The following is a 27,364-nucleotide window of genomic DNA, read 5'->3' on the forward strand; positions in this document are numbered from 1 at the left end:
GATGCACTGTACTGGGTTCGGTGAGGGCTGTAACTAAGGCCGGCTTTGTTCACTTGATAAAATGGGGCCTCAGGAGCCAGGCCTCCCCAAGCCTATAAGCTTGTGCCTAGGCCAGGAGTGGCCGGGATCCCGGAACATGACAGAGGGTGCAGGTAGGGTTGTGGGATCTGGCCCCACCCCTAACCCCCCACCCCCCAGTGCACAAATTTTTGTGCACCGGGCTACTAGTCCTATATGATAAAAAGGTAATATTGCTGGCCTCATAAAAACAGCTTGGATGTGTTTCTTCTTCTTGGATTTTTTTTTTTTTTTGGAATAGTTTGAGGAGTAAAAGTGGAAGTTGTTCTTTGAATGTTTGGTAAAACTCCCCTGTAAGCCATCTGGACCAGGGCTTTTGTTTGCTGAGAGTTACTTATTTATTTATTTTTTATTACTGCTTCTATTTCATCAGTTGTTATTGGCCTATTAAGATTTTCTGATGCTTCTCAATTCAGTTTAAAAATTTGTATTTTTCTAGGAATTTGTCCATTTCAACCATATTGTCCAGCTTGTTGGAATATAGTTGTTCATATTATTTTCTTACAATCCTTTTTATTTCTGTGGTGTCAGTTGTTATTTCACCACTTTGATTTCTGATTTTATTTGAGTTCTCACTCTTTGTTTCTTAATAAGTCTGGCTAACAGTTTATCAACCTTGCTTATTTTTTTCAAAGAACCAGCTCTTGGTGTCATTGATTTCTGTATTGAATTTTTTAGCCTCTATGTCATTTATTTCTGCTCCAATCTTTATTATTTTCTTTTGTCTAGTTACTCCAGGCTTTTCTTGTTGTTCTCTTTCTACTTCTTTAAGTTGTAGGGTTAAAAAGTTTGTATTTCTTATTTTTTTAGGTAATCCTGATGTGCTTTAAAATTCTGTCACAGGACTGCTTTTACTATGTCCCATAGATTTTGGGTTGTTGTGTGTTCACTTTCATTGGTTTCCAGGAATGTTTTGATTTCATTCTTGATCTCATTGGTAACCCAATCATTTTCATAACATGCTACTTAGCCTCCATGTGTTTGAATATTTTGAGTAGTTTTACTGTTGTTGGTTTCTAAATTTTATGCCATTGTGATATGAGAAGATGCTTGATATTTCAATCTTCTTGACCTTGTAGAGACTTGTTTTGTGTCTTAACATGTGGTCTATCTTTGAGTATGATCCATATGCACTTGAGAAGAATATATATTCTTCAGCTCTGGGATGAAATGTTCTATAAATGTTAATTAAATCCACCTGATCAAATGTGTCATTTAGTGTCTCTGATTTCTTGTTATTTATTTATTTATTTATTTATTTATTTATTTATTTATTTATTTAGGAAGATCTATCCAGTGAAGTCAGCAAGGTGTTAAAGTCCCCTACTATGACTATATTGCTGTTGATCTCTCCCTTAAAGTTCTTTAGACTTTTTTTTAAATATATATGCAAGTGCTCCTATATTGGGTGCATATATGTTTACCAGGGTTATATCCTCTTGTTGGATTGATCCCTTTAGTATTATGTAGTGTCCTTTATTGTCTCTTGTGATGTTCTTCATTTTGAAGTCTATTTTGTCATATATGAGTATTGCTACCCCAAGTTTTTTCATTTCCATTTGCATGGAAAAAATTTTTTCCATCCCTTCACTCTCATCCTGTGTGATTTTTGTTCTGAGGTGGGTCTCTTGTAGATGGCATATAGTTGTGTCATGTTTTTGTATTCATTCAGCTTCTCTAGGTAGGTATTTTGATTAAAACATTTAATCAATTTACATTTAATGTCATTATTGATAGGTATTTATTTCCACTTCAATTATTTATACCCATGCTTCTCTCTCTCTCCATTTCCTCTTATTATTATAGCAGTCCCTTTAGCATTTCTTGCAGTGCTGGTTTGGTGGTGATAAACTCCTTTAGCCTTGTTTTGTCTGGGTAGCTCTTTGTTTCACTATATATTTTGAATGCTAGCCTTGTTGGATGTAGTAATCTTGGTTTCAGATCCTGGCTTTTCATTACCTTGAATATTTCATGCCATTCTTTTCTGGCCTATAGAGTTTCTGTTGAGAAATGAGCTGATAGCCATATGGGAGCTCCTTAGTAGGTAACAAATTTCTTTTCTCTTGCTGCCTTTAAGATTCTTCTCTTTTTCTTTAATGTTTGGCATTTTAATTATAATGTGTCTGGGCATAAGCTTTTTGGAGTTCTTCTTGCTTGGGAATCGCTGTGCCTCCTGAACTTGTGTGACTTTTTCCTTCAGCAGGTTAGAGAATTTTTCTGCCATTATTTCTTCATACAAGTTCTCTATCCCTTACTCACTTTATTTACCTTCTGGCACACTAATTATGTGAATATTGTTATTTTTCATGTTGCCCCACAGCTCCCTTAATATTTCTTCCTGTTTTTAATTTATTTTTTTCTTTTTGGTTCTCTGATTGAGTGATTTTATTTTTTTACCCTGTCTTCTAATTCACTGATCGGTCCTTGGCATCCCCTAATATGCTGTGCATTCCTTCCAAAGTGTTCTTTATGAATTCTATGTCATTCTTCATAGTTACTGTATTTTTTATCAAGCTGTTGAGCATTTTTACCATCATTTTTTTGAATTCTATGTCTCATAAATGCTTATCTCCATTTTATTTAGTTCTTCTTCTGAAGAATTCTCTTGTTCTTCCATTTGGGTCTTGTGCTTTTGTCTCCCCATTTTGGCTGCCTGTTTAGGTTTGTGTCTGCTCTGAGTCCCCATGTCCAGTGCAGGACAATGTCAGATGCTGTTTGTGACTGGCCCTGAGTACTCTGATTGGAGTTATCAGCAATCTACAGCTTGTGTCTCCCTCTGCTGAGACTGGGTGGCTTTGGAAAGGATTGACATATGCACCAGGGTCTGTTTTTTCTTGACCCAGGACTGGGGTTAGATCAGGGAAAGACTCAAAGCCTCCAGACACCCACCTCTGCTTGCAGTCCCATTGACACTCAGACTTGATTAGCCTCAGGCTATGCAGCACAGCGTGGGGCAAGTGGTTTGCCCACAGGGTGTGGTAAGTGCCTCTCCCCTGGAAAAAACTTCCCAGATAGCAAAGGTCTCCAGGAGAAGGATTTCCTCCTCAGCAGGAAGGAATGACTCAGCACAGAAAACTAAAATGGCTGCCTTCTGTGCTCCAACCCCAGAGACCCCAATCCTGGCTTCTGCTCACTCAGGTCCAATCTACTCTGCTCTCCCTCTACCTCAACCCAATGTGCGTGGCTACACACAAAATTTTGTGTGTTGGCCCTTGAAGATGGTGCTGTCATTTGGCAGGCAGCAACCCTGCTGCTTTTCATAGTCAGATGTTTTGTGGGCATCTTTCTCAGTTCTGGTCATCTGGGCTGAGGAGCCCCTCCTGGCATTTAGACCCAAGAGTTCTCAGTAACAACCTCCCACAACTGAGATATCCTTCCGGAACTTCAGCTGCTGTTTGTGGGAGCTCAGTCAGCCTTTCCACACCTCTGCACTTCCTACTAGTCTCCATGTGGTTATCAGGATTCTCTCCAGCTAGTGTTCATTTGATTTTTCAGGGTTGCTTTTCTGTATTTTCATGGTATTCACAGTTTGGTCCTAGATGTGTGTCAGTGTAGCTTTCACTTACTCCACCAACATTTTGGAAATCTCTGGTAGCATTTCTGATTAACATTAATAACCATTCCTAGTTGGGCATTTTCACGTTTCTTTTGTAACATCTCTGAAATCGTAATTGGGCAGAGATGTGTATCATAGGTTCTTATGATCTAGAGTGAGCTCAGTCCATTACACACCTGAATAGTTCTTTCTAAACTCAGGGAAAATATCTTTTGATATTTAATCATAAGTCTAGCAAAAACATCTTCTGAGAATAAATGTAAAATAAAGACAAATTTTATGTAAAGAATCACTGACAAAGAAAAAACTTCAAAAGGATTTACTACAAAGAGAAGGAAATTAAACTTGGTAAATAGTTCCAGTCAAGATGTCAGAGTAGGTAAATGCTGGGCCTCTTTCTTCCAGGACACATCAAAATTGCAACTAAAGTACAGAACAATCAACCAGGAAATCCATCGGAAAACTAGCTTAACAGAAGTCCTACAAGTAAGGATATAAAGAAGAAGCTAACTCAAGACTAATAGAATGGGTGGAGAGCCAAAACAGGCTAGTTCCACACACATGTGGTGGTTGAGAACATGGAAGGGTATCTCAGCTACAGATAATACCCTTGAGAAGTCAAGGATCTCATTCCCACACTGGGTACCCAAACTGGAATTACAGTGCCAGAATGAGGAGCCCCAAAACATCTGGCTGTGAAAGTTAATGACAATTCCATACATCCCTGTGATTGAAATGTTGCTGGAAACACAGTGCCCTCTTAAAGGGTCTGCACACAGACTCCCTAGCTCATAGGCACTCATCCTAAGTTTCAGTGAAGAAGGGGCAGCAACTGCAAAGGCACCAGAGACCTATGGAGAGAAACTGAGTAGTGTGGCTCCTGTTGTTGAGCCCTCCTCTCACACATCCTGCAGGTGGGTGACAAATCTAAATCTATTTTACCTGGTGAATACTATTAGCTCTATCCCAGTGACTCCCTGAGAGCCTCCAAACCAACTCATGCACCATAGGTAGCCAGCAAGTAGCAGCTGGCCCTGAGGTGCCCTGTACCTTTAGATGAGCAGCACCAGTTCTGGTGGAACCCCACCTAAATTCACAGCATGGCCTCTACCATGAACCTTAAGACTTAGTACAGGCAGCTACCAACTGCTTATTGCTTTGTGGCTCCTACCAGATGGCTCTGGGCCAGTCAGAAACAGTGGCTAAAATTGGCCAGCACCAAAGCCCTTCCCAAGAGGGCCCAGAACCAAGACACTTGATGGCACACTTCAGACCACAACAGAGCACCACCCTATTAGTTCTACAAGCTGCAAACCCAAAGGATGGTCTCAGTCGTGCCTAACCTCTCACCCCCTGGGTTGAATCCTGCTGTGTAGTAGCTTGTATGATGTGTTCAAGGCCAAACCTTTTAGCCAGTCAGACTGAAGGTCAATACTACCTGATGACATGTCAACAGCAATCAAGGCTGACCTATAAAAGGACACCTATTATATAAGCCAACTCTGTCAACACTGAAAGATGTAGCAGATCTACCTAGTACACAGAAATAAAACACAGAGGGACAGCCAAAATGAAGAGTCAAAGAAATATGTCCCAAATAAAAGAGTAAAAGAAAACCTGGGGTTAGGGAACTGAATTGAAATGGAGGTAAGCAATCTACCAGATGCACAGTTCAAAGCAGTGCTTATAAGAATGCTCAATGAATTAAGAAGAATAGATTTACTCAGTGAGAATCTTAAAAAGGGGATAGAAACATAAGAAGGTCATAGAAAACAATTAAAAGAACAAGTTAAAATAAAAAAATACAATTACTGAAATTGAAATACACCAAAAGAAAGCAACAGCAGACTAGAAGCAGCAGAGGATTGAATCAACAATTTAGAAGCTAATGCAGCAAAAGCATCCCAGCAGAACAAAAAAAAGGAGAAAGAATTATTAAAAAATGAGGGTATTTTAAAGGATCTTTGTGACAATATCAAGTGTAACAATATTTGCATCATAGGAGTATGAAAAGGTGAAGAGAGAGAGGAAGGGATTGAAAACTGATCTTGAAGAGATAATGATGGAAAATGTCTCTAACCTGAAAATAAAGCACATACAAATTTAGGAAACACACGGAGTCACAAAGATGAGCCCAAGAATGTCCACACCAAGACACATAATTAAAATGCCAAAGGTGAAGGACAAAGAGGGAATCTTAAAGGCAGCAAGAGAAAAGTAGCTACCTAAAAGGGAGCACCCATAAGACTTGTCAGCTGATTTCTCTGTAGAAAGTTTGCAGACCAGAAGGGATTGGTACACAATATTTAGAGTGATAAAAAACAAGGACCTATAATAAGAATACTACACCCAGAAAAGCTATAATTTAAAATTGAAGGAGAGATGAAGAGCTTCTAAGAAAAGCAAAGTTAAAGGAGTTCATCACCAGCAAACCAGTATTAGAACAAATAGAAAAGCAACTTCTTTAAGAAAAAGAAGGGAAAGAATGATAAAAATATGAATAAAATGGCAATAACTACATACCTATAAATAATTACTTTAAATGTAAATGGAATAAATATTTCAATAAAATCTACTGTGGCAGGATTAATAAGAAAAGAAGACCCACAGGTATGTTGTATAGAATAGGCTCACTTCAGATAAAAACACACAGAGATTAAAAGAGAAGGGATGGAAAACTATATTTCATGAAAATGAAAAAGGCACAAAAGCTCAAGAACCAGTACTTATATCACACAAAATAGACTTTAAAACATACGCTATAATAAGATACACGGAGGACCAAACAATTCCACTTTGGGGTATTTATTTGAAGAAACCCAGAACACTAATTCAAAGACATATTCATCACTACACTGCAGCATTATTTACAATAGCCAAGATACGTAAGCAATGTAAGTGTCCACTGACAGATGAATAGATAAAGAACAGATAGTATATATGCACAAAGGAATATGAATCAACTATAAAAAAATGAAATCTTGCCATCTGCAGCAACATGGAAGGACCTAGAGAGTATTCTGCTAAGTAAAATAAGTCAAACAGAAAAGAACAAATACTATATGATTTATTTTTATGTGGACTCTATAGAATAAAATAAATAAAAACAAAATAGAAACAAATTTATACATACAGAGCACATTTTGATGGTTGCAATAAGGGAGGGGGATTAAGGAATAGTCCTGGATGACTTCACAAGTGAATTTTACTAAAAAGTCAAAGAAGCATTAATACCTATCTTTAAATGATGCCAAGGATTTCAAGAGGAGGGAAGTCTTCAAAGCTCATTTTTTGAAGCCAGCATTACCCTGATTCCAAAACCAAGGACTTTATAAAAATAATTATAGACCAATATTTTAGATGAACATACATGCAAAAATTATAAATAAAATATTGGTAAACCAAATTCAGTAACACATTAAGACCATACAGCATGATCAAGTGGGATTTATTCTGAGAATGCAAGATTGGTTCAATATCTGCAAATCAATTAAAGTGATGCACCACATAAACAAAATAAAGGATACAATTTGTATGATGATATAATTGATGCAGTAAAAGCACCCATTTATAATAAACACTCTCAGCAAAATTGAAATAGAAGAAACACCTCAACATAATAAATGCCATATGTGACAAGCCCACAGCTAAAATCATATGCAATGGGCAAAAACTAAAAGCATTTCACATAAGATCAGGAATAAGACAAGAATGTACACTTTCACACTCATGTTCAACATAGTATTATAAGTGCTAGCCATATCAATAAGATAAGAATAATAATAAAAACACATCTGTGCTGGAAAGGAAGAAATAAAACTGTCATTATTTGCAGATACCATCCTATAAAATAAAGAGTAATATGAAAATTGACCATCACTCCAACACACAAAATGGCCACTCCATGTGGTCAAGGATGGCCACCCCAAGATGGCCAGCAGGGGCGGGGGGCAGTTAGGCATGGATCAGGTTGGCAGGGGAGTGGTTAGGGGGTGATCATGCTGGCAGGCAGAAGTGGTTAGGGGCAATCAGGCAGGCAGGCAGGTGAGTGTTTGGGAGCCAGCAGTCCCGGATTGTGAGAGGGATGTCTGACTGCCCCCGAGGGGTCCCAGATTGGAGAGGGTGCAGGCTGGGCTGAGAGACACCCCCCACCCCCGTGCACAAATTTCGTGCACCGGGCCTCTAGTGATACTATATATATATATAAAGAACTCTAAAGAATCCACACCAAAAAAAAAAACAAAACAACAACACATTTATTAGAGTCCTGGACAGTGTAGCTCAGTTGGTTGAGCATCATCCCATGCACCAAAAGGTCACCAATTTGATTGCTGGTCAGGGCACATACCCAGACTGGGGGTTTCGTCCACAGTTTGGTTGCATATGGGAGACAACCAATTAATATTTCTCTCTCACATCAATGTTACTCTCTCCTTTTCTTTCACTATAAAAATCAATAAAAGTATCTTTTTAAATTTATTAGAACTTGTAAATGAATGCAGTAAACTAGGAGAATACAAAATTAATATTCAGAAATTGGTTGCATTTGTATACCTCAATAATAAACTATCAGAGAAATTGAGAACAATTCCATTTCCAATTACCCAATTACCATATATATCCATAATCATGATACACAAAGGTTTTGGGTTCAGTCCTCAGTCAGTGTAAATATAAGAAGCAACCAATAATTGAATATATAAGCGGAACAACAAATCAATGTTTCTCTCTTTATCCCTTCTCTCTTTCTCTCTAAAATTAACCAATAAATTTTAAAATAAAATAAAACACCTGGGAATAAGTTTAATCATTGTGATAAAAGAACTATACTTGTAAAATTATAAGATGCTGAAGAAAGAAATAAAGGAAGATACAAATAAATGGAAGCACATATTGTGGTCATAGATAGAAGAATTAACATTAAAAAGTGCATACTATCCAATGCAATCTATAGATTCAATATCATCCCTATAAAAATACAAATGGCATTTTTAGCAGAACTAGAACAAATAATACTAAGATTTATATGGAACCACAAGAGACTACAATTAGCCAGAGCAATCCTAAAAAAGAACAAAGCTGGAGGTATCACACTACCAGATATCAAATTATACTGCAAGACTATAGTAATCAAAACAGCATGGTACTGCCATAAAGACACACATAAATCAATAGAACACAATAAAAACCCCAGAACCAAATCCATACCTCTATAATTAATTCATATATGACAAAAGTCAAGAACATAAAATGGAATAAAGAGCCTTTTCAATAAATGGTGTTGGGAAAACTGTACAGACACATAAAAAATAAATTAAAACTAGGTCACTTTCTTTGACCATGTATTAGTATATGAATAAACTCAAAATAGATTAAAAAAAAATATAAGCCTGAAATATTAAAACACCTAGAAGAAAACATAGGCAGAAAACACTTTGAATTACTCTTAGTAATATATATTTTTTTCTTATATGTCTTGTTGGTCTGGGAAACAAAAGAAAGATTAAACAAATAGGGCTATATCAAACAAAAAAGTGTTTGTACAACAAAGAAAAAAACATCAACAAATAGAAAAGAAACAACCTGAATGGGTGAAGATATTTAACAATAATACATCCAATAGAGTTTAATATAAAAAAAATTATAAATATCTCATGCCACATAACACTAAAAACAAACATACAATTCAACTAAAAAATGGGCAGAAAACCTGAATAATTACTTCCCCAAAGGGGAATATAGATGGTCAGTAGATTTATGAAAATATGCTAAATGTCACTAATCATCAGAGAAACGCAACTTAAAACCACAATGAGATATCACCTCATACTTATCAAAATGGCATTCATCAATAAATCAACAAATAACAATGTGATGATGTGGAGAAAAGGGACCTCTCATGAATTTTTGGTGAGATTGCAAATTCATGCAGCCACTATCAAAAACAGTATGCAGATTCTTCAAAAAAATAAAAATGTAACTATCCTATAACCCAGCAATTTGACTTCTGTTTTTTTTTTTTTTTTTTTTTATTTTCTGGAGAAATCCAAAACATTAATTTGAAAAGATGTATGCAACATTATGTTCATTGAAATATTATTTACACCTAGAGGCCCAGTGCATGAAAATCATGCAGGGGGAGGAGGGTTCCTCAGCTGGCCTGCACCATCTCGCAATCCGGGACCCCTCGAGGGATGTCCAACTGCTGGTTTAGGACCAATTTTGCGGGCAAACGAGCAGTCGGACATCCCTCTTGCAATCTGGGACCGATGGCTCTAACCACTCACCTGCCTGCCTTCCTGATCACCCCTAACCACTCTGCCTGCCTGCCTGATCGCCCCTAACCATTCTGCCTGCTTGTCTGATCACCCCTAACTGTTCTACCTGCCTCCCTGATTGTCCCTAACTGCTTGCCTGACTGCTTGGTAGCCCTTAACCACCTCTGCCTTGGCCCCTGTTGCTGCAGCTTTGTCTGGAATGATGTCGGGATGGTCTTTTGGCTGTCTGGTCTAATTATCATATTACATTTTTATTATTATAGACTAGAGGCCCGGTGCACAAAATTCATGCACAGGGTGGGGTGTCTCCCAGCCTGGCCTGCACCCTCTCCAATCTGGAACCCCGCGGGGGATGTCTGACTGCTGGTTTAAGCCTGATCCCTCTCACAATCCAGGACTGCTGGCTCCAAATCGCTCTCCTTCCTGCCTGCCTGATTTCCCCTAATCACTTCTGCCTGCCAGCCTGAACACTCCCTAATCGCTCCCCTGCTGGCCTGATTGATGCCTAACTGCTCCACTGCTGGCCTGATGGCCTACAACTGCCCTCCCCTTCTGCAACCCGCCTCCTCTGCCGGAACCTGCCTTCTCTACGCAAGGTGGTGGAGACACCAGGATTGGCCTCCTCTATGCTGCACAGAGCTGCAGAACCCCCAGGCCTCACTGCATGGAGTGGCCTCTGGGCCCTGCCTCCCCTGTGTGCACGGCCATCTTATGATTGCCAGCTTGTGACGACATGAGGGCGTAACGCCACTTATTAGTATAGATCAGTGATGGTGAACCTATGACACATGTGTCAGAGGTGACACGTGAACTCATTTTTTTGGTTGATTTTTCTTTGTTAAATGGCATTAAATATATAAAATAAATATCAAAAATATAAATCTTTGTTTTACTATGGTTGCATATATCAAAAAATTTCTATACGTGACACGGCATCAGAGTTAAGTTAGGGTTTTTCAAAATGCTGACTCGCAGAGCTCAAAAGGTTCGCCATCACTGGTATAGATAGCCAAGCAATGAATACAAACTCTATGTCCATCAATAAATGACTGGATAAAGATAATGAGCAATACAAATACAATGGAATATTACTAGGATATAAAAAATAATGAAGTCTGATTATGGCAACATGGATGGACCTAGAGAGTATTATACTAAATGAAATAAGTCAGAGAAAGACTAATACTGTATGATTTTACTTATACTAGTATGTGTAATCTATAAAACAAAATAAATGCACAAACAAGGCAGAAATAGACTCAGACACAGAGACCAAACTGAGGGCTGCCAGATTGGAGGAGGCTGTCAGATTGGGGCTGGGTAAAAAATATAAAGAGATTAAGAATTATAAATTGGCAGTTACAAAATAGTCACAGCTTAGGAAATCTAGTAAGAAGTATTGTAATTATTATGTATGGTGCCAGTTAGATTTCTTGGGCAAATATCTCAGCTTGACAGAAGTTTGATAGTAGGTACTATACTTACTGGGGATCACTTCATAAGTTATATAAATGTTTAACTACTATGCTAAATATAATATGGAATTTCATCTGTATTTGCAAACAATAGAAAAATTAAGAGAAAACCTGGTAAGTAGAGTGTTCAGAAATATAGGAAGGAATGAACAACAAGTAGATTACTGCCCGCCTTAGTAAACCAAAAATAGAAGTGTTTACATCAAATACTAATTAATAAAAAGAGGTAATGGAATAAGAAAGTAACATGAAATGTAACTTTGAGCTCGGTCACTTGATTGGCTCATTCAACTGCCACTGGAAACTAAAATGTAACTTTTTAGACCTAACTGCAGCTAGATTTCTGGGTGCACATTATTCTCGAAAAACCAAAGTATTCAATTTATGGATCTGAGAGGCTGCAGTGAGACCAGAGTCATTGTCCTGCTTTCTCAATTGTGTCTACTGCCCTACCAAGTCATGGAACATGAAGTGTCCTCTGCCACCATTGTTCAGAGCCCTTCTTCTCCTCTAGGGAGCTGACATGCAGTGCTAGGTCACAGTGGCCTCTGGTCTTCAGGCTAGCATCAGTGATGTCCTCGTTAGTGACAACTCCCCATTAACCAACTCAAAAATTTGGGGGAGTCGCTTTGAAAGACTAACAAGAGTCCACACCAGAAGAGCTGCCACAATTTTGTAAGCAAATAATTTCCTGTATTAAATTCATTCCTCCTTAAAATGTCCCTGGTATTTGTTTTCTGCAATGTACTGTGATTGAGAGAGTAAATGACAACAAGATAGAAGCACAGGGAAAGGTGAAGAAGTAGAAAATGAGGAGGCAGAAACAAATTCAACCTTAATAAGTGGCCCCAAATTGTAAAGGGACTTACTTTTGCCAACTTATAAAGTTGACGGTTAGACTGGATAAATTGCAAAATTAAACTCTATGCTTTTCATAAGATTATACATGACACTTAGAAAAATAAATATTAATAGAAAATATATGGCCAAAACTGGTTTGGCTCAGTGGATGGAGCATCGGCCTGCGGACTGAAGGGTCCCGGGTTCGATTCCGGTCAAGGGCATGTACCTGGGTTGTGGGCACATCCCCAGTGGGAGGTGTGCAGGAGGCAGCTGATCGATGTTTCTCTCTCATCGATGTCTCTAACTCTCTATCTCTCTCCCTTCCTCTCTGTAATAAATCAATAAAATATATATATATATTTTTTTAAAAAAGAAAATATATGGAAAAAATAGGCCTGGTAAATATTTACTAAAGTGAAACTGAATGACAGAGTAGATTTTATCACAAAGAGAAATTAAAGTTTAAAAATAATGCCAGTAATAAAAAAAATCATTAAAATCATTGGAAAGTTTTAATCTTCCCTGCATTTAATAAATACCTTCATAAAATATAAAATAAAAATTCATAGAACTTCCAGTAAAATAAAAGAAAATCCACAATTATAGTAAGATATTTCAATCCCTTTTCAATTGTTGATGAATTAGTAAAGAGATTAAGGATTTGAGCAACCTAATAATTAGGGTTTTCAAATCCTTAATGTCTTTAGGTAAAAATTAAGTAAATTTAAGTAAAAAATTAAGTAAGACTTTTAAATTAATAGATTAATTCTAAATTGAGTAAAAAAAAAATCACAGTGTTTTTTTGTTAATTTACCCTATTCAAGATTCCATAATATAGAGGCAAATGCCAATTCCCAACCCACCACACACACAACATAGCTTCTCCCGTCGCAGAAATCTTGGTTCTAGATTTGAATCACTTAATATCCTGATGAAAATCATGTATTCATTCATGTGTTTTAACAAAGCCCAGTGGACAAGAGTACAAACCTGTGACTTTGCCCAAGGTGAGTGACCTCACAGCCCTGAACTCCACTTCTGGGGAGAAGTTATAGTTGAGCCGGAGCTTCTCATCCATCTGCGGGGAAAAGAAACAAGATGTATCAACAAAGTCTGCCCCCAAAGGGCACGGCACACCTCTTCTGAAAATAGCTGCGGCACCCATGGGGCGGACCCCTCTCTGGGGCTTTCCCCTGGAGAGATGGGAAATGCCTCACTAATCCTCCCACAGTGCACGCAAAAGGCCCTCTCCTTTCTCTTGGCTTTCACACAAGTCTTCTCCCTGGAAATTCTGTGCAGCTTTTACAGTATTTATCTCCCCACTGAGATTTTCTCGCCAAATTCTTTGCTGCAAATAATCAAGCAAGTAAAGCCTTCTTAGAAGCCAGGAACCTGCTGTGTAGGATTAACATGAAATGGAAAGCAGGCGCTCATTCCACATTTCTCCCCCCTCTTCCCCATTTTGTTCTTGGAGTCATCGCTGTTTCCTTTTCTCCATTAGTTCTGACCTTCAGGTATGGACACTGGGGGTTTTTATTTGGCAAATATCTCAGTTTGGCAGAAGTTTGGCCCTGGGGAGGAGAGCCTCGCTGGATAGTTGCCTCCTACATGAACCCCATCTCACAGGTGTAAGAAAAAGCCGCTACTGGGGTTCTTCAGGACTTTATTGCTAGAATCGTTTTTAGGGAACCCTTCATGGCTCACCCACCACTAATTCCAGTTTCACCTCTTTGCTGTCTGACTCCTCTATCTAAGGCAGTATTTCCCCAACCCATTTCACTCTTTCCGGTCTAGTCAGATCCTGCCAGTTTCTTTCAAACTCTACTCTGAATATTTAAATGCCATCCCTGGAAGGGATCCTCATTGTCTTCAGGTTTATCTGAAAGAGAAGGAACCTAGGACCCTTTTATCTGGGTGCCCTTGGGGAGTGACTGATGAGGACTAGTAACCATTTTCCCAGCTCCTACTGCCAGGACTTACTTTCTGCCGCTTTTTGCCGAGCAGTAGCTTCTGCTGCGAGAGAAGTCACTGGCTGTGACCTGTGGTGAGTGATTACATGATTTATTACCCTTCACTTATGAAACTAGACTGTAGTAATATTTGTTATTTTTTGAGCACTTGTCATGTCAGATACTGCACTGAAGCATATTTCGAAATGTATTCTTCTCTGGAACATTATGAAGTAAGCAGTATTGTCCCTGCATCACAGACCGGGGAGTGATATCATCCAGAAATCAACGATGTGGCCAAGGCCACACACAGTGTCCAGGAGCAGGGCCCCAGGCACTGTGTTTTTGGCTTTACTATCCATACCTCTCTAGACATGTGAGCAACTTTTAGACAATCACTGTGTGTTTTATTTCTGAATTTCTACAAAATTAATTAACAATATTTAAGTACCTACTGAGTGCCAGACACTGTTCTAAGTGCTCCCAGAGTCCACAGCTCCTGGAAGCTTTCCTTCATCCCTTGCTCCGGTAAATGGACCCTCACCTCATGGTGCCTTTTTCTGCTCTAACTTTGCATTACGCTGCACCATAATGACCCACTTTTTCTCTCTCATCCTCTCCAATAACCTATTGGCTCTTTGAGAATATGGATATCTTATCCATATATGTCTTCTAAAGGGTCTACTACAAAAAATGGCAAAATAATTCCTAGCACGGGCTTGCTGAGCGGTTAAGTAAGCGTCCGTGTTACTTCCTTTCTACCTTGTGGGCTAGGAAGACAGAGCGCATGGCACCACCAGGATGCCTGCTGCGCAGGAGGTGCCCATCCCCAGGCTCAGGGATTCAGATGCCCTAAGGAGCTGCTTCCTGTGCTACCTCGGAGCTCTCAGCTGCCTTCCCTTTCTCTGGAACTGCCCCTCCCAGCAGGGGCAGGGGTCCTCCACAGTGCAGGTGGGGAGGAGGCTGAAGTGAGTGGGGATTTCCTGCTGCGTGGAAAGCAGCGGCTGGATTCGGAGAAATGAAGGTTCAGCTGAGCTTCCTCTGGCTTCTGCCCTCACCTCCTCCCCAGGCTCCACAGGGTCGGCTTCCTGGGGAAAGGGTTCCCTGGACATTGACAGGCTTATGCTCAGATGCCCCACGTGGGAGAGACAATGATTCAAGTGCAGAGTCATTCCTATCCTTCTCTCCTGCTTGAAGGGACGTACCGGATGGCTAAGGAAGGGAAAGGGAGGCAAATGGTAATTAAAGGAGTTTTAGAAAAATGAGTATTTGTAGAGGTTTGGAGAGGAAGTTAGAGTGACTCAAAAGAGACTGGAGGCTAGTGATGGAGTGTGGTCCACGCAGCACATGGGATGAGGGCACCTGAAAACTATACTGCTTCAGATGCTGTTACCAATGTGAAAAATGTAGGAAATGCATAAGGTAAAAACAGTATAAAGGGGCAGTAATGGGGGTACCACAAACATTTATTCTTAGGAATTCTATATGTACGAGATGGCCTAGTCGAGGGCATCATTTAAGTATTCAGTGGGAAGTGCATTTTTGTTTTAGACTTTATTGTTACTTTCTGGTTTAACATTTTTATTCCTAATTACGATTGGAGGCTCAGGTCTGTAACCTGGCTGAGAAGCTTGACTGACCTCAGAATCTGGGACCCTGCCACTGACTGAGATGAGAAAGGGAGGAAAATGCCGAGATGCCAGGCCGTGGACTTGGTTCCTTAGCTCTGCTCTTTCATATGATATTTACGAGAACTGACTGAGCTCAGTTCTATCTGCAACCCCCTTTTCTAAAGGTAAGTATGCTGATACTCGGGGAGGTGAGTCCAAGGCACATCGCTGGTCCAAGACACATAGCACCAGTAAGGAGCATGGATTCACACCCGGGTCTGTTTTACACTGGGAATGCCTCTCTTGACCTCCAGATCTTCATCTTTCAAAAGAAGTAATTAGATACTTGGTTTCAAAAATGCCTGACACCTGCTTCTTTACAGCTTGTTTTGTGGCATTTTGGGCACTGGCTTAATCTGTTTAATGTCATAAGTGCATTTTAGATTAAAGTTCAACTTCCCTACCAAAGCATTTTTGCAAGGACCTGTCTTAAAATACACTAATCCCATTACAATTCTCCAAACATCACCAGGAGTTCTTGCTTCTGGCAGCAGACCCAGCCCCCAAGGTCTCCTTCCTGTCATCAGAAATAGAAGAGAGGAGGAGGAGCAGCTCCAGGCCTGGGGAATGGGAGGGTCTGCTATTAGGTGCTGGATGCCTCTGGCTTGCCTGCTTCTCACAGGTCTGAGTGCTGCCAGAGACCCTCAGGCCACAGGCCAGTGGGGGTGGGGGGTTGTGGGTTAGTGGTGGTGGTAGGGCAGGGAATGGAGTCTAACAGGTCTGAGTGCTGCCAGAGACCCTCAGGCCACAGGCCAGGCGGGAGTGGGGGGAGTTGGGTGGGGTGGGGTGGTGGTGAGTTGGGAGTTGTGGGTTAGTGGTGGTGGTAGGGGGAAATGGATGAGTAGAGTAGCCTCCCCTTTTCTATTTGTACTGAACAGTTTGTTCTAAATCCATGGTTCTCAACTGGTGGGTCATGACCCCTTTGGGGGTCGAATGACACTTTCACAGGGGTCGCCTAAGACCATCGGAAAACACATATATAATTACATATTGTTTTTGTGGTTAATCACTATGCTTTAATTATGTTCAATTTGTAACAATGAAATTGGGGGTCACCACAACATAGCGAACTGTATTAAAGGGTCGTGGCATTAGGAAGGTTGAGAACCACTGTAAATGGAGAGGAAGAAGAAGGGATCGAGAGGGAAGGGGGGAGTGTCAGGGAGGCACTTATTTACCTTACTGGTTAAATAAGTTGATTTGAAGTTAAATAGAAAAAATGTCCCTGCCTCCAGCTCTCTCTGCTCCCTTCAATGCTTTGGAAGTTGTATGTCCTCAACTACTATGTGCTTATCATTGCCTATTAATTGATTGGTGGGAACTCTTTAGAGGGAGAAAATAAAATACCATTTCTTATTCTCTCACTTCCCTGTTTGTGCCTTTCATTTGTGGAAAAGAAGTTAGAAATTATAAAGAAGGAGGAGGAAAAGCGCATCTTATATAAATGCTCACCAGAATGCATCCCAGATGTCCCCCCAGGACCTCAGTCAAAACATATTCAACCAACAACTCATCATTTCCATCCCTTTCCTCCTTCAATCTGGCCTACGTCCAAATTTTCTCCTATGATTTTCCTTCGTATTTCAAGAGCAAATGTTAGAGTAAGAACATTAAATTTTAATCACTTAGGGATTACAATTTGTATTACATATTTGACAGTTAATCCCGAATTTACACCCAATCAGGAGAACCAACAGTCAATCTAGATTCTCTCCTAGGCCATATCCACACACCCATGACCTTAAAAGGATAGGGAGCTTTCATGAACTCTGGAAATAAAAGAAGGCCTGTGTGGGAAGTGTGGAGTTTCAAAGGGATTGGTGATAGATGAGAAGGTTGCAAGGGTGCTGGCTCATGGAGACCCTCTCAGGTCAGTGCAAGATCTTTGGCTTTGGACAGAAGAGTAACACAATCTGACTAATCTCTTAACAGAATCCCTCTGGCTAGTGTTGAGAATAGGCTTCAGAGAAACAAACAAACAGCAGGGGCCCTTCCATTAAAAGGCCACTGTAAGCTGTAATAACCAAGGAAACGATGAGAGTGGCTTGGAGCATGTTAGAAGCTGTTGATCAATAGGGTGTTGCAGGAACAGAGATGAAACCACAATTTTAACACTGAGCAACTGCAAGAGCAGAGTTGCCATTACCTGAGCTATGGGAGGTGATGGAAGGTGATGGGTATTTGGAGGAAGATTTTCAACAACTCAGCCTTAAGAGGTTACATTCAAGATGTCTGAGAGACATCCACACACATATGTCAAGTAGGCAGGTGAATACATAGGTCTGGAAATCAGGGAAAGGGCTTATGTTAGAGATACATTTGGGATTCATTCATCAGCATACAAATGGCATTTGGGATTAATTTATCAGCATTTCACATGGACTTGTAACTGTTAGGTCGGAGAGAGCCCAGGTTCGGATGCATGCAGGCATGTGATGAGATAATGGACTTCCCCTGGAATTTCTCACAGATCAACGTGCCAGACCCTTGAATTCACATACCCCCACACAGATAAGATAAGAACTTCGTCCTGAATATTCCGCCCACTCCCCTGCAGATGAGACTTTTCTCAGTTGAATGTCAAGATGATCCCTGCAATGCAGACTTCCTCAGTTCAGGCCCCCGCCCTCACCAAACACCTGAATAAAAAGATCCCCCTCCCTCCCTGGAGGCGCGACATTCACTGACCCCACCTTTTGGGTCAGTGGGTCTCGCCCGAGAACGCAAATAAACTTCTCCTTTTTCTTTCTGATTCACTCGGTTCTCTTTGTTCTCTTCGCCGCTTTTCTGGGCCACCTCACAGTAACCAGACAACCAAGGGGTCTGGGCTGCCTGTCACTACTTGAGCAAATTAAGCAGAGACAGGGTTGAGTCATATATGAGCATTTATTCCAATCCTTCCAGCAGTATGGGAGAGCAGCAGGTCAGCCACAAAAATCTGTTCTGCCCCTCTGCATAAACAAGCTGCTTATACTGAATAGAAAGGCAAAGATTACTTGGGAAAGTAAGAATTATAGGCATGGGGAAGTAGGCATGGTATAGTCATTACTGGTTACTAGTCATGCGGGCTGGGTGGTGGGGCACAGAGGGCAGGTGCCTCTGGGTGCCCTGGGACCAGATTACAGGCAATAGGGGCTGGGGGTTGTAAAGAGAAGGTGCCTCCAGGACTAGATTATTTCATACACGAGGTTGTAAATCTCTCCATAATGACAGTCAGTTCTCAGAAGGAGGATGGACTGCATTCCAATATTAGCTCCCATGTCCCAGGGTGTATAACTCCCAACAAAGTTAGGATCTGCTTTCTAATTAGAACAGAACCATCGTGGTTAACAGAGCACAATTGATATTTCTTATAATTAATTATAGCTGGTCCCCAATATTCTATTTCTGCCCCTAACAGACTGGGTGAGTGAAATGAGCCACAGAATGAGTGCAGTTTAAAAAGAGAAGACTCTGAAGATGGAGTCCAGGAAGATTCCAAAGGTTAGAATTTGGAAGTTAAAGGGGTGCCAACAAGATACATTAGACACAGGAAGAAACACCAGGTGAAAGTATGTCCTGCAAGCCTAATGGCAATATGACCCAAGAGCCGACAGCAAGTGCTGTGTTAAATGGTGATGAGAAGACAAGTAAGAAAAGACCATTGGATTTTGCAAAATAAGGCCATGGTGTCTTGAGAAGTATTATTTTGCTGTAACACAGGGAGAAAAATCATTGATATGGATTTTTAAAAAATATATGCAAAATTCAGAGACCAAGTATATATAAAATATCTCCAAGGATGTGAGCAATAAACTAACAGAAAAAATATAATTAGATAAGAGGATAAAAGTTCTCCTTCCCTGCCTTAGAGCATGTTTTTTAGTGTTTTTTTTTTGTTTGTTTGTTTGTTTTCTGTTGTTGTTGTTTGCTATTTATGTAATTTTTGCATGATTTATGCTTTGGGAAGCCATCCGATAGAGCTGGTAAATGTTGAAAAGAGAAGGAAAGCGCAGAATGCTGAAGGAATGTTTCTAAGTAGAATATGAGATTTAGCCCACAGTGGTGGATCAGGCCTTAGCTAGGGCCATTAACTCTATATAGTCAACAACAAGTCACAGAAAGAGTACAAAGACACAGATGCGGGTGGTTGGGTGAATGTGATGGTGAGTATATACCGTCCGAATGTTAAATCTTTTTCACAGGAAAGAAGAAAAAAATGTCATCTGCTGAGAGTAAATATGTAGTTAAGATTGTTGGTGGTATAGAAAACATAAGGAGGCTTAAAATGATCACCTAGACCAGTGATGGTGAACCTATGACACGCGTGTCAGAGGTGACACACGAACTCATATTTTTTGGTTGATTTTTCTTTTTTAAATGGCGTTTAAATGTATAAAATAAATATCAAAAATATAAGTCTTTGTTTTACTATGGTTGCAAATATCAAAAAATTTCTATATGTGACATGGCACCAGAGTTAAGTTAGGGTTTTTCAAAATGCTGACACGCCGAGCTCAAAAGGTTCGCCATCACTGCCCTAGACTGTGGTCGGCAAACTCATTCGTCAACAGAGCCAAATATCAACAGTACAACGATTGAAATTTCTTTTGAGAGCCAAATTTTTTAAACTTACACTATATAGGTAGGTACATTGTTATTAACTTAATTAGGGTAGTCCTAAGGTTTAGGAAGAGCCACACTCAAGGGGCAAAGAGCCCCATGTGGCTCACGAGCCGCAGTTTGCCAACAATGGAGTCCTAGGAGATAAAAAATATGATGGATTAAAACAAATAAGGGGTGACTGCTGGGAAGATTTAAAGGTGAACTTCAGGTCATGATTCTAGAAAGGATGATGTGGACTCTGCCAATTCTCTATCGTCTCCTGTGTGATCTTTATACCATGAATTTTACACTGAAATTCTATGGAGTGCCTGCCACATACTGTACTTTTTAAAAAATTCTCACTCAAGGATATTTTTCCATTAATTTTTATGGAGCGTGAAAGAGAGGGAGAGAGAGGTAGAGAGAGGGAGAGAGAGCGAGCCTGGTTGTCTCCTGCATGTGCCCTGACCAGGGCCTGGGATTGAACCTACAATCATGGTACATGCCCTTGACCAGGAATTGAACCCACAACCTTTTGGTCCACAGGACTGACACTCTAACCAGCCAGGGCCACATACTGTACTCTTCAGGACAACTTTACCAATGCTCCCATAGATTCCCTGCCTGAGCACTTTGCTCTCTCTTCATCTAGCCAATTCCTATTAACCTTCAAGTCTCACTTTAGTCCTAACTTCACCCAGGAATTGAATACTGATGTCCAATGCCCTCCTCCATGCTCTCATTTCACATGGGCACACTTCTGTCTTAGCCCTGGCCAGTCTCTCATGATTTCCAGTTCACTCATGTCTTCCCATTCTACTACAATTCAGGGTTATAATCTTAATTAGGCATCAGAATCACCTGCTGACTCCCTTGCAAAGAAGTTTCTGATTAAGTGGACCTGTTGTAGGGCCCAAGAATCTGCATTTCTAATAAAGCCCCAAGTAATGCTGATGCTGGTTGAAAGGGTGCAGCAACACTCTGAGAACCATTATTCAACCTTTTCAAAGACTGGGCCAAATGTAATTCATATCTATCTCGAGAACTTGGTTCCATACTTGGCATGGGATAGAAGCGCAGAAGAGTGTTTTTTGAGCATCCAAGGCATAAAAAGAGGAAAATAAGTTACCTGAATGGTAAGCTCTCTTCCCTCTCGGTTAATCTTCAAGTGGTGCATCCTTCTATTAGCAAAGTTCTCTACCTCAATGGTGAACACATGGGTTTCTTCCTTGCTCAGCTTATAGTGAACTTGTAAGCTTCCTTGAAAAATAAATGTTAGAAATTAGAATTAAAAATAAGACCCATAAAATGTAGAAGTATGATCAGATTGTATTTTAATTGATCATTATTATTCAATTAAATTGAAATTTTAAATTAAGTAAGAAATCCATGCTTTAATTATTTTATCATTTAACTTTTTAAAAGATATGCTATTATTATAGCATTTGGGTGCATAAAGAAATCTCTGAATATAGCTGCAAAATTAAAGCATGTGTGTGTGTGTGTGTGTGTGTGTGTGTGTGTGTGTGTGTGTGTGTAGAGTGTGTTATCAGAAACCAAAATACCAGTTTGTAAAATAAAACAGCCACAAGTCTATTTTTTAATTGAATTATGAAAATTTTAATAAGACAGAGTGTTTTTCTACTCTTTCTTTAATTCCTACCATATCCTATTCCTCCTTTTCTTCCTAACTGCCTTCATAAAATTCCATAATCTATAATGTAAAATAACCTAAGGCAGAAGATAAAAAGATAATTTTGGGTTATGAGGCCATTACCTAACAGTCAGCTAAGAGGAGAAGCTCCCTATAGTCAATCCTGGTTTTCTTATCTCCTCATCTTTTGGTTCTGACCATCAAAAATGTTCAAATATTAATACTTTTGGTTATTTTATCACTTAATAATTAATAATAGCTCCCTATCAGTAGCATAGTTGGTGCTGATAGGAGTTGGGGGTAGGGGTTTGTGCAAAGGGGCCCTGGCTGCCAATACTAGAGAAAGCTTATAGACACTTCTTGTTCACTAGTTGCTTTAGATGGTATTCTCTTTCAGACTTCTAATTTTAAGAATCTGAGTGTTTTAATATTTAATTCAACCAAATAAACAATATCAGCATGTGACAATTATGTATCAGTCATAATGATAAGAATCACAATCCTGAAGGGAATTTGGAGTCTTTTACAATCCCACATTTTGGCTCATTCATACACATATTCATATGTATGCATTTGTCCATTTTAGAAATCACTTCTATTTCATACATCTTTTCTAACATCTACTTCACAACCATTCATTTTAGATGTCAATAATCTCAATGGGAATCCTGTTAAAGAATTCTGAAGCTTCCTTAACATCACAATTTATGTCAAAAACACCACAACAAAGCAAATAAATACCTAAATCAAATATTAACAGGCAGAAAGGGAGATATTGACAATAACACAATAGTAATAGGGTATTTTAAAACTTACATCAATGAATAGATCATCCAGATCTAATATCAACAAGTGGCTTTAGCAACACATTATAGCATATGGACTTAACATATGCCTCCAGAACATTATATCCCAAATCAGCAGAATGCACATTCTTTTCAAGTGTATCTGCACTATTTTCCAGAATAGACCACACGTTAGGCCACAAAACAAATCTCAGAAATTTTAAGAATATTGAAATCATATCAAGTATCTTCCTCATTATTGATGTTAAAAAACTAGAAATCTATTACAATAAGAAAGTTGGAAAAAAAATACAAACACAGGTTACCAAACAACATGTTACTAAACAATCATTAGGTTAATAAAGTAATAAAGCAGACATAAAACAGTATTTTAAGACAAATAAAAATGGAAACACAATGATCGAAAATTGTTAGGATGCAGCAAAAGCAGTAATAAGAGGGAAATTCATAGTGTTGTGTGCCTACATCAAGAAACAAAAAAAAAGTATCAAATAAATAATCTAAATTTACACCTAAAGGAAATATAAAATGAAGAACAGAGAGAACCAAGGTGGCGGCATAGGTAAACACTGATACATACCACCTCCCACACCCACATAAAAATTTCAAATAAAATGCAAACCATCATTCAGAACTGCCTGAAATCTAGAGAATAAAGAAGAAAGTCCTACAACTAGAGAAGTAAAGAAAAAAAGCACATTGAGACTGAAACTTTGCAGGCCAGAAGGGAGTTGCAAGAAATGTTCAAAGTGATGAATGGCAAGGACCTACAATCAAGATTACTCTACCCAGCAAAGTTCTCATTTAGAATTGAAGGTCTGATAAAGAGCTTCACAGACAAGAAAAAGCTAAAGGAGTTAGTCACCACCAAGCCAGTACTACATGAAATACTGAAGGGGATTTTTTTAAGAAGAGGAAGAGGAAGAGGGGGAGGAGGAGGAGGAGGAGGAGGAGGAGGAGGAGGAGGAGGAGGAGGAGGAGAAGGATTGAACAATAAAAATGGCAATAAATACATATCTATCAACATTGAATGTAAAAATCAAAATAAAGGAACAAAAACATCTAATGAACAAAATAAACTGATGAATAAAATAGAATCAGAGGCATGGAAACATGGAATAGACTGACAAATCTCAGAAGGAAGGGGGTGGGGGAGACAGGAAGATACTAACCAAAGATGTTATATGCATCTGCGCATTATCTCTGCAGATAATAGGGTAGTGAAGGCCTGGAGTGGGGTGGGAACCAGATGGAGGTGGGCAATGGGAAATAAAAAGAGGAACATCTATAATAATCTCAATAATAAATATTAAAAAAAGAAAATGAAGAACAAACAAAACCCAAAGTGAGTAGAAGGAAATGAAGTTCAGAGCAGAAAAAAATAAAATGGCACCAAAAAAATAAATAGGAAAGGTTGACAAAACTAAGCTAGTTTATTTTTAAAGATAAAAAAAAAAATAGATGAAGCTTCAGCCAGTCTTATCAAGGAAATAAAAAAGATAGAGGACCCAAATAAAATCAGAAATGAAAGAGAATAATCAACAACACAAAACTATATAGTATTATAAAAGAATACTATGAACAAAAAATTAGACAAGAATAAATGGATAATATCCTAGAAACATGTAATCTTCTAAGAAAGAACCAGGAAGAAACAGAAAGCCTGAACATACTGATTAATATCTATAATAATAAAAGTTTAATATGCTAATTAGACTGGACAGCTGAATGACCTTCAGGATGTCATCCCAGATGAAGCCCTGGAAGCGGGGGCCAAGGCAGAGGCAGCTAGGGGCAAAGAGGCAGGCAGGTGAGCGGTTAGGGGCGATCAGGCAGGCAGGCAGAGTGGTTAGGGGTGATCAGGCAGGCAGGTGAGAGGTTAGGACTGATCAGGTTGGCAGGTGAGTGGTTAGGGATGATGAGGCAGGCAGGCAAGTGGTTAGGAGCTAGTGGTCCTGGATTGAGAGAGAGATGTCCGACTGCCAGTTTAGGCCCGATCCTGCACCAGCAGTCAGACATCCCCCAAAGGGTCCCAGATTGCGAGAGAATGCAGGTTAGGCTGAGGGACCCTCCCCCAAACCCCCACCCTGTGCACTAATTTTGTGCACCAGGCATCTAGTTCCATATAAAAAGAAAAACGAATCAGTACTCAAAAAGCAAAACAAAACAAAAACAAACAAACAATAAAACACTCAACAAACAAAAGTGTAGGACCAGACATATTCACAGATAATTGCAGCCAAACAATCAAAATTTAAAATTATTTAAAATTATTTTTTTAAAAATGAAGGAGGAAAACTTTCAAACTCATTCTATGAGGCCAATGTTACCTGATACCAAACAATACAATGAAACTACTAAAATAGAAAATTATAGGCCAATATTCCTGATAGAGATAGAAGCAGAATTTCTCAACAAAATATTAGCAACTCAAATACAATAATATATTAAAAAGATAAGGCAATATGATCAAGTGAAATTTATTCCAGGAATTACAGATGCTTCAATATCCACAGAGTAATCAATGTGCTGTACCATAACAACAAAATAAAGGAGAAAAATCATGACATCTCAATAGATTCAGAAAAGGAATCACCAAAATTCAACATTCTTTTTATTATAAAACACTTAAAAAAGTGTCTATAAAAAGACGTGCCTCAATATACAAAAGGCTGTACAGCAAACCCATAAGAGAGCATAATATTCAATGGTTAAAAGCTGAAAGCTTTTTCTCTTAGATCAGGAACAAGATAAGCATGCACACTTTCACTACTCTTATTCAACATAATATTGGAAGCAACAGCCAAGGCAATCCCACAAGAAAAGGAAATAAAAAGATTCAAACAGAAAATAAAGAAGTAAAATTCTTACTATTTGCAGATAAATAAAACTATATTATAGAAAACTTTAAACATCCCAATAAAAATTGTTAGAACTAATATTTGAATAAAATAAAGTTAAAGAATACAAAATTAATATTCTATTGTTTTCTATACAAAAATGAGTTATCTGTAAGAGAAATTAAGAAAACAATTCCATTTACAATTGAAACAAAAACAATAAAATACATAGAAATAAATTTAACCATGGAAGTAAAAGACTTGTGCTTTGGAAATTATAAGACATTGATAAAAGAAAGTGAAGAGGACACAGATAAAAGAACAGCTAAACTATGGTCATGTACTCAAATAATTAACATTGTTAAAATGCCCACTGCTCAAAGCAGTCTACCAATTTATCACAATGCCTATCAGAATACCAATGGCATTTTTCACAAAAGACTCAGGATAGCCAGAGGAATCTTGAGAAAAAAGAACAAAGTTAGAGTATCGCATTCTCTGATTTCAAACTATATCACAAAACTATAGAAATCAAATCAGTATGATACTTGCACAAAAACAGATAGATCAATGGAGCAGAATAGACATCCCAGAAATAAGCCCAACTAATCTGTGACAATGAAGGCAAAATATACAAGGGGAAAAGATAGTCTCTTCAATAAATGGGGTTGTGAAAACAAAACACACATATACAAAAAGTGAAACTAGGCCATTTTCCTACACCATATACAAAAATGAACTCAAAGTGAATGAAAGACTTAATTGTAATACTTGACACTCCTAGAAGGAAACTCTTTACATCCTTCTTAGCAATGTTATTTTTTTAATATGTCTCCTTGGGCAAAGGCAACAAAAGCAAAAAAAGTCAAGTGGAACTACATCAAACTAAAAAAAAAACAAACAAAAAAAAAACACGTTTGCACAGCTAAGAAAGCCATCAATAAAATGTAAAGGCTACTTATTGAAATGGAGAAGATATTTGTGAATTATATATCTGGTAAAAAGTTATATTATAAAATATATAAAGAATTCATACAACTCAACATCAAAAATCAAACAATCCATTTAAAAAAAATGAGCAGAGGATCTGAATAGACATGTCTCCAAACAAGACATACAGATGGCCAAAAGACATATGAAAAACATATTCAGAATTACTAATTATAAGGGAAATGCAAATCAAAGCTATGGGATATTTCACACCTGGTAAAATGGCTATTATCACAAAGAAAAAAAGTAACAAGTGTTGCCACTGATGTGGAGAAAAGGGAACCCTAGTGCACTGTTGGGGGATTGCAAATTAGTGCAGTCACTATGGTGGTTCCTCAAAAAGAAAGAAAGAAAGAAACACACACAAAACTACTGTACAACCCAGCAATTCCACTTCTGAATATTCATCCAAAGAAAACAAAAATAATAATTTGAAATAATACATGCATGCCTATATTCATTGCAGTATTATTTACACTAGCCAAGATATGAAAGCAACCTAGATATTCATTGATAGGTAAATGGATAAATAAGATGTGCTTTATACATAGGATGAAATGTTACCCAACCATAAAATAGAATGAAATCTTGCCATTTACAATAATATGGATGGATCTAGAGGGTATTATGTTAAGTAAAAT

The 27,364-nt window shown here is 38.7% G+C and overlaps 1 protein-coding gene across 1 annotated transcript in view; it reads right to left on the reverse strand.

The window, feature by feature from the left end:
- Nucleotides 1-27,364, reverse strand: part of CNTNAP5 (contactin associated protein family member 5) — an 865,111-nt gene that overhangs the window by 43,836 nt on the left and 793,911 nt on the right. The window contains 2 exon segments of the mRNA XM_081095918.1: nt 13,221-13,308; nt 21,563-21,693. Of these exon segments, the coding sequence (XP_080952044.1) occupies nt 13,221-13,308; nt 21,563-21,693 (219 nt within the window).

This window comes from Myotis nattereri, assembly GCF_964212035.1.
Source record: "Myotis nattereri genome assembly, chromosome: 7".
Taxonomy (NCBI): domain Eukaryota; kingdom Metazoa; phylum Chordata; class Mammalia; order Chiroptera; family Vespertilionidae; genus Myotis; species Myotis nattereri.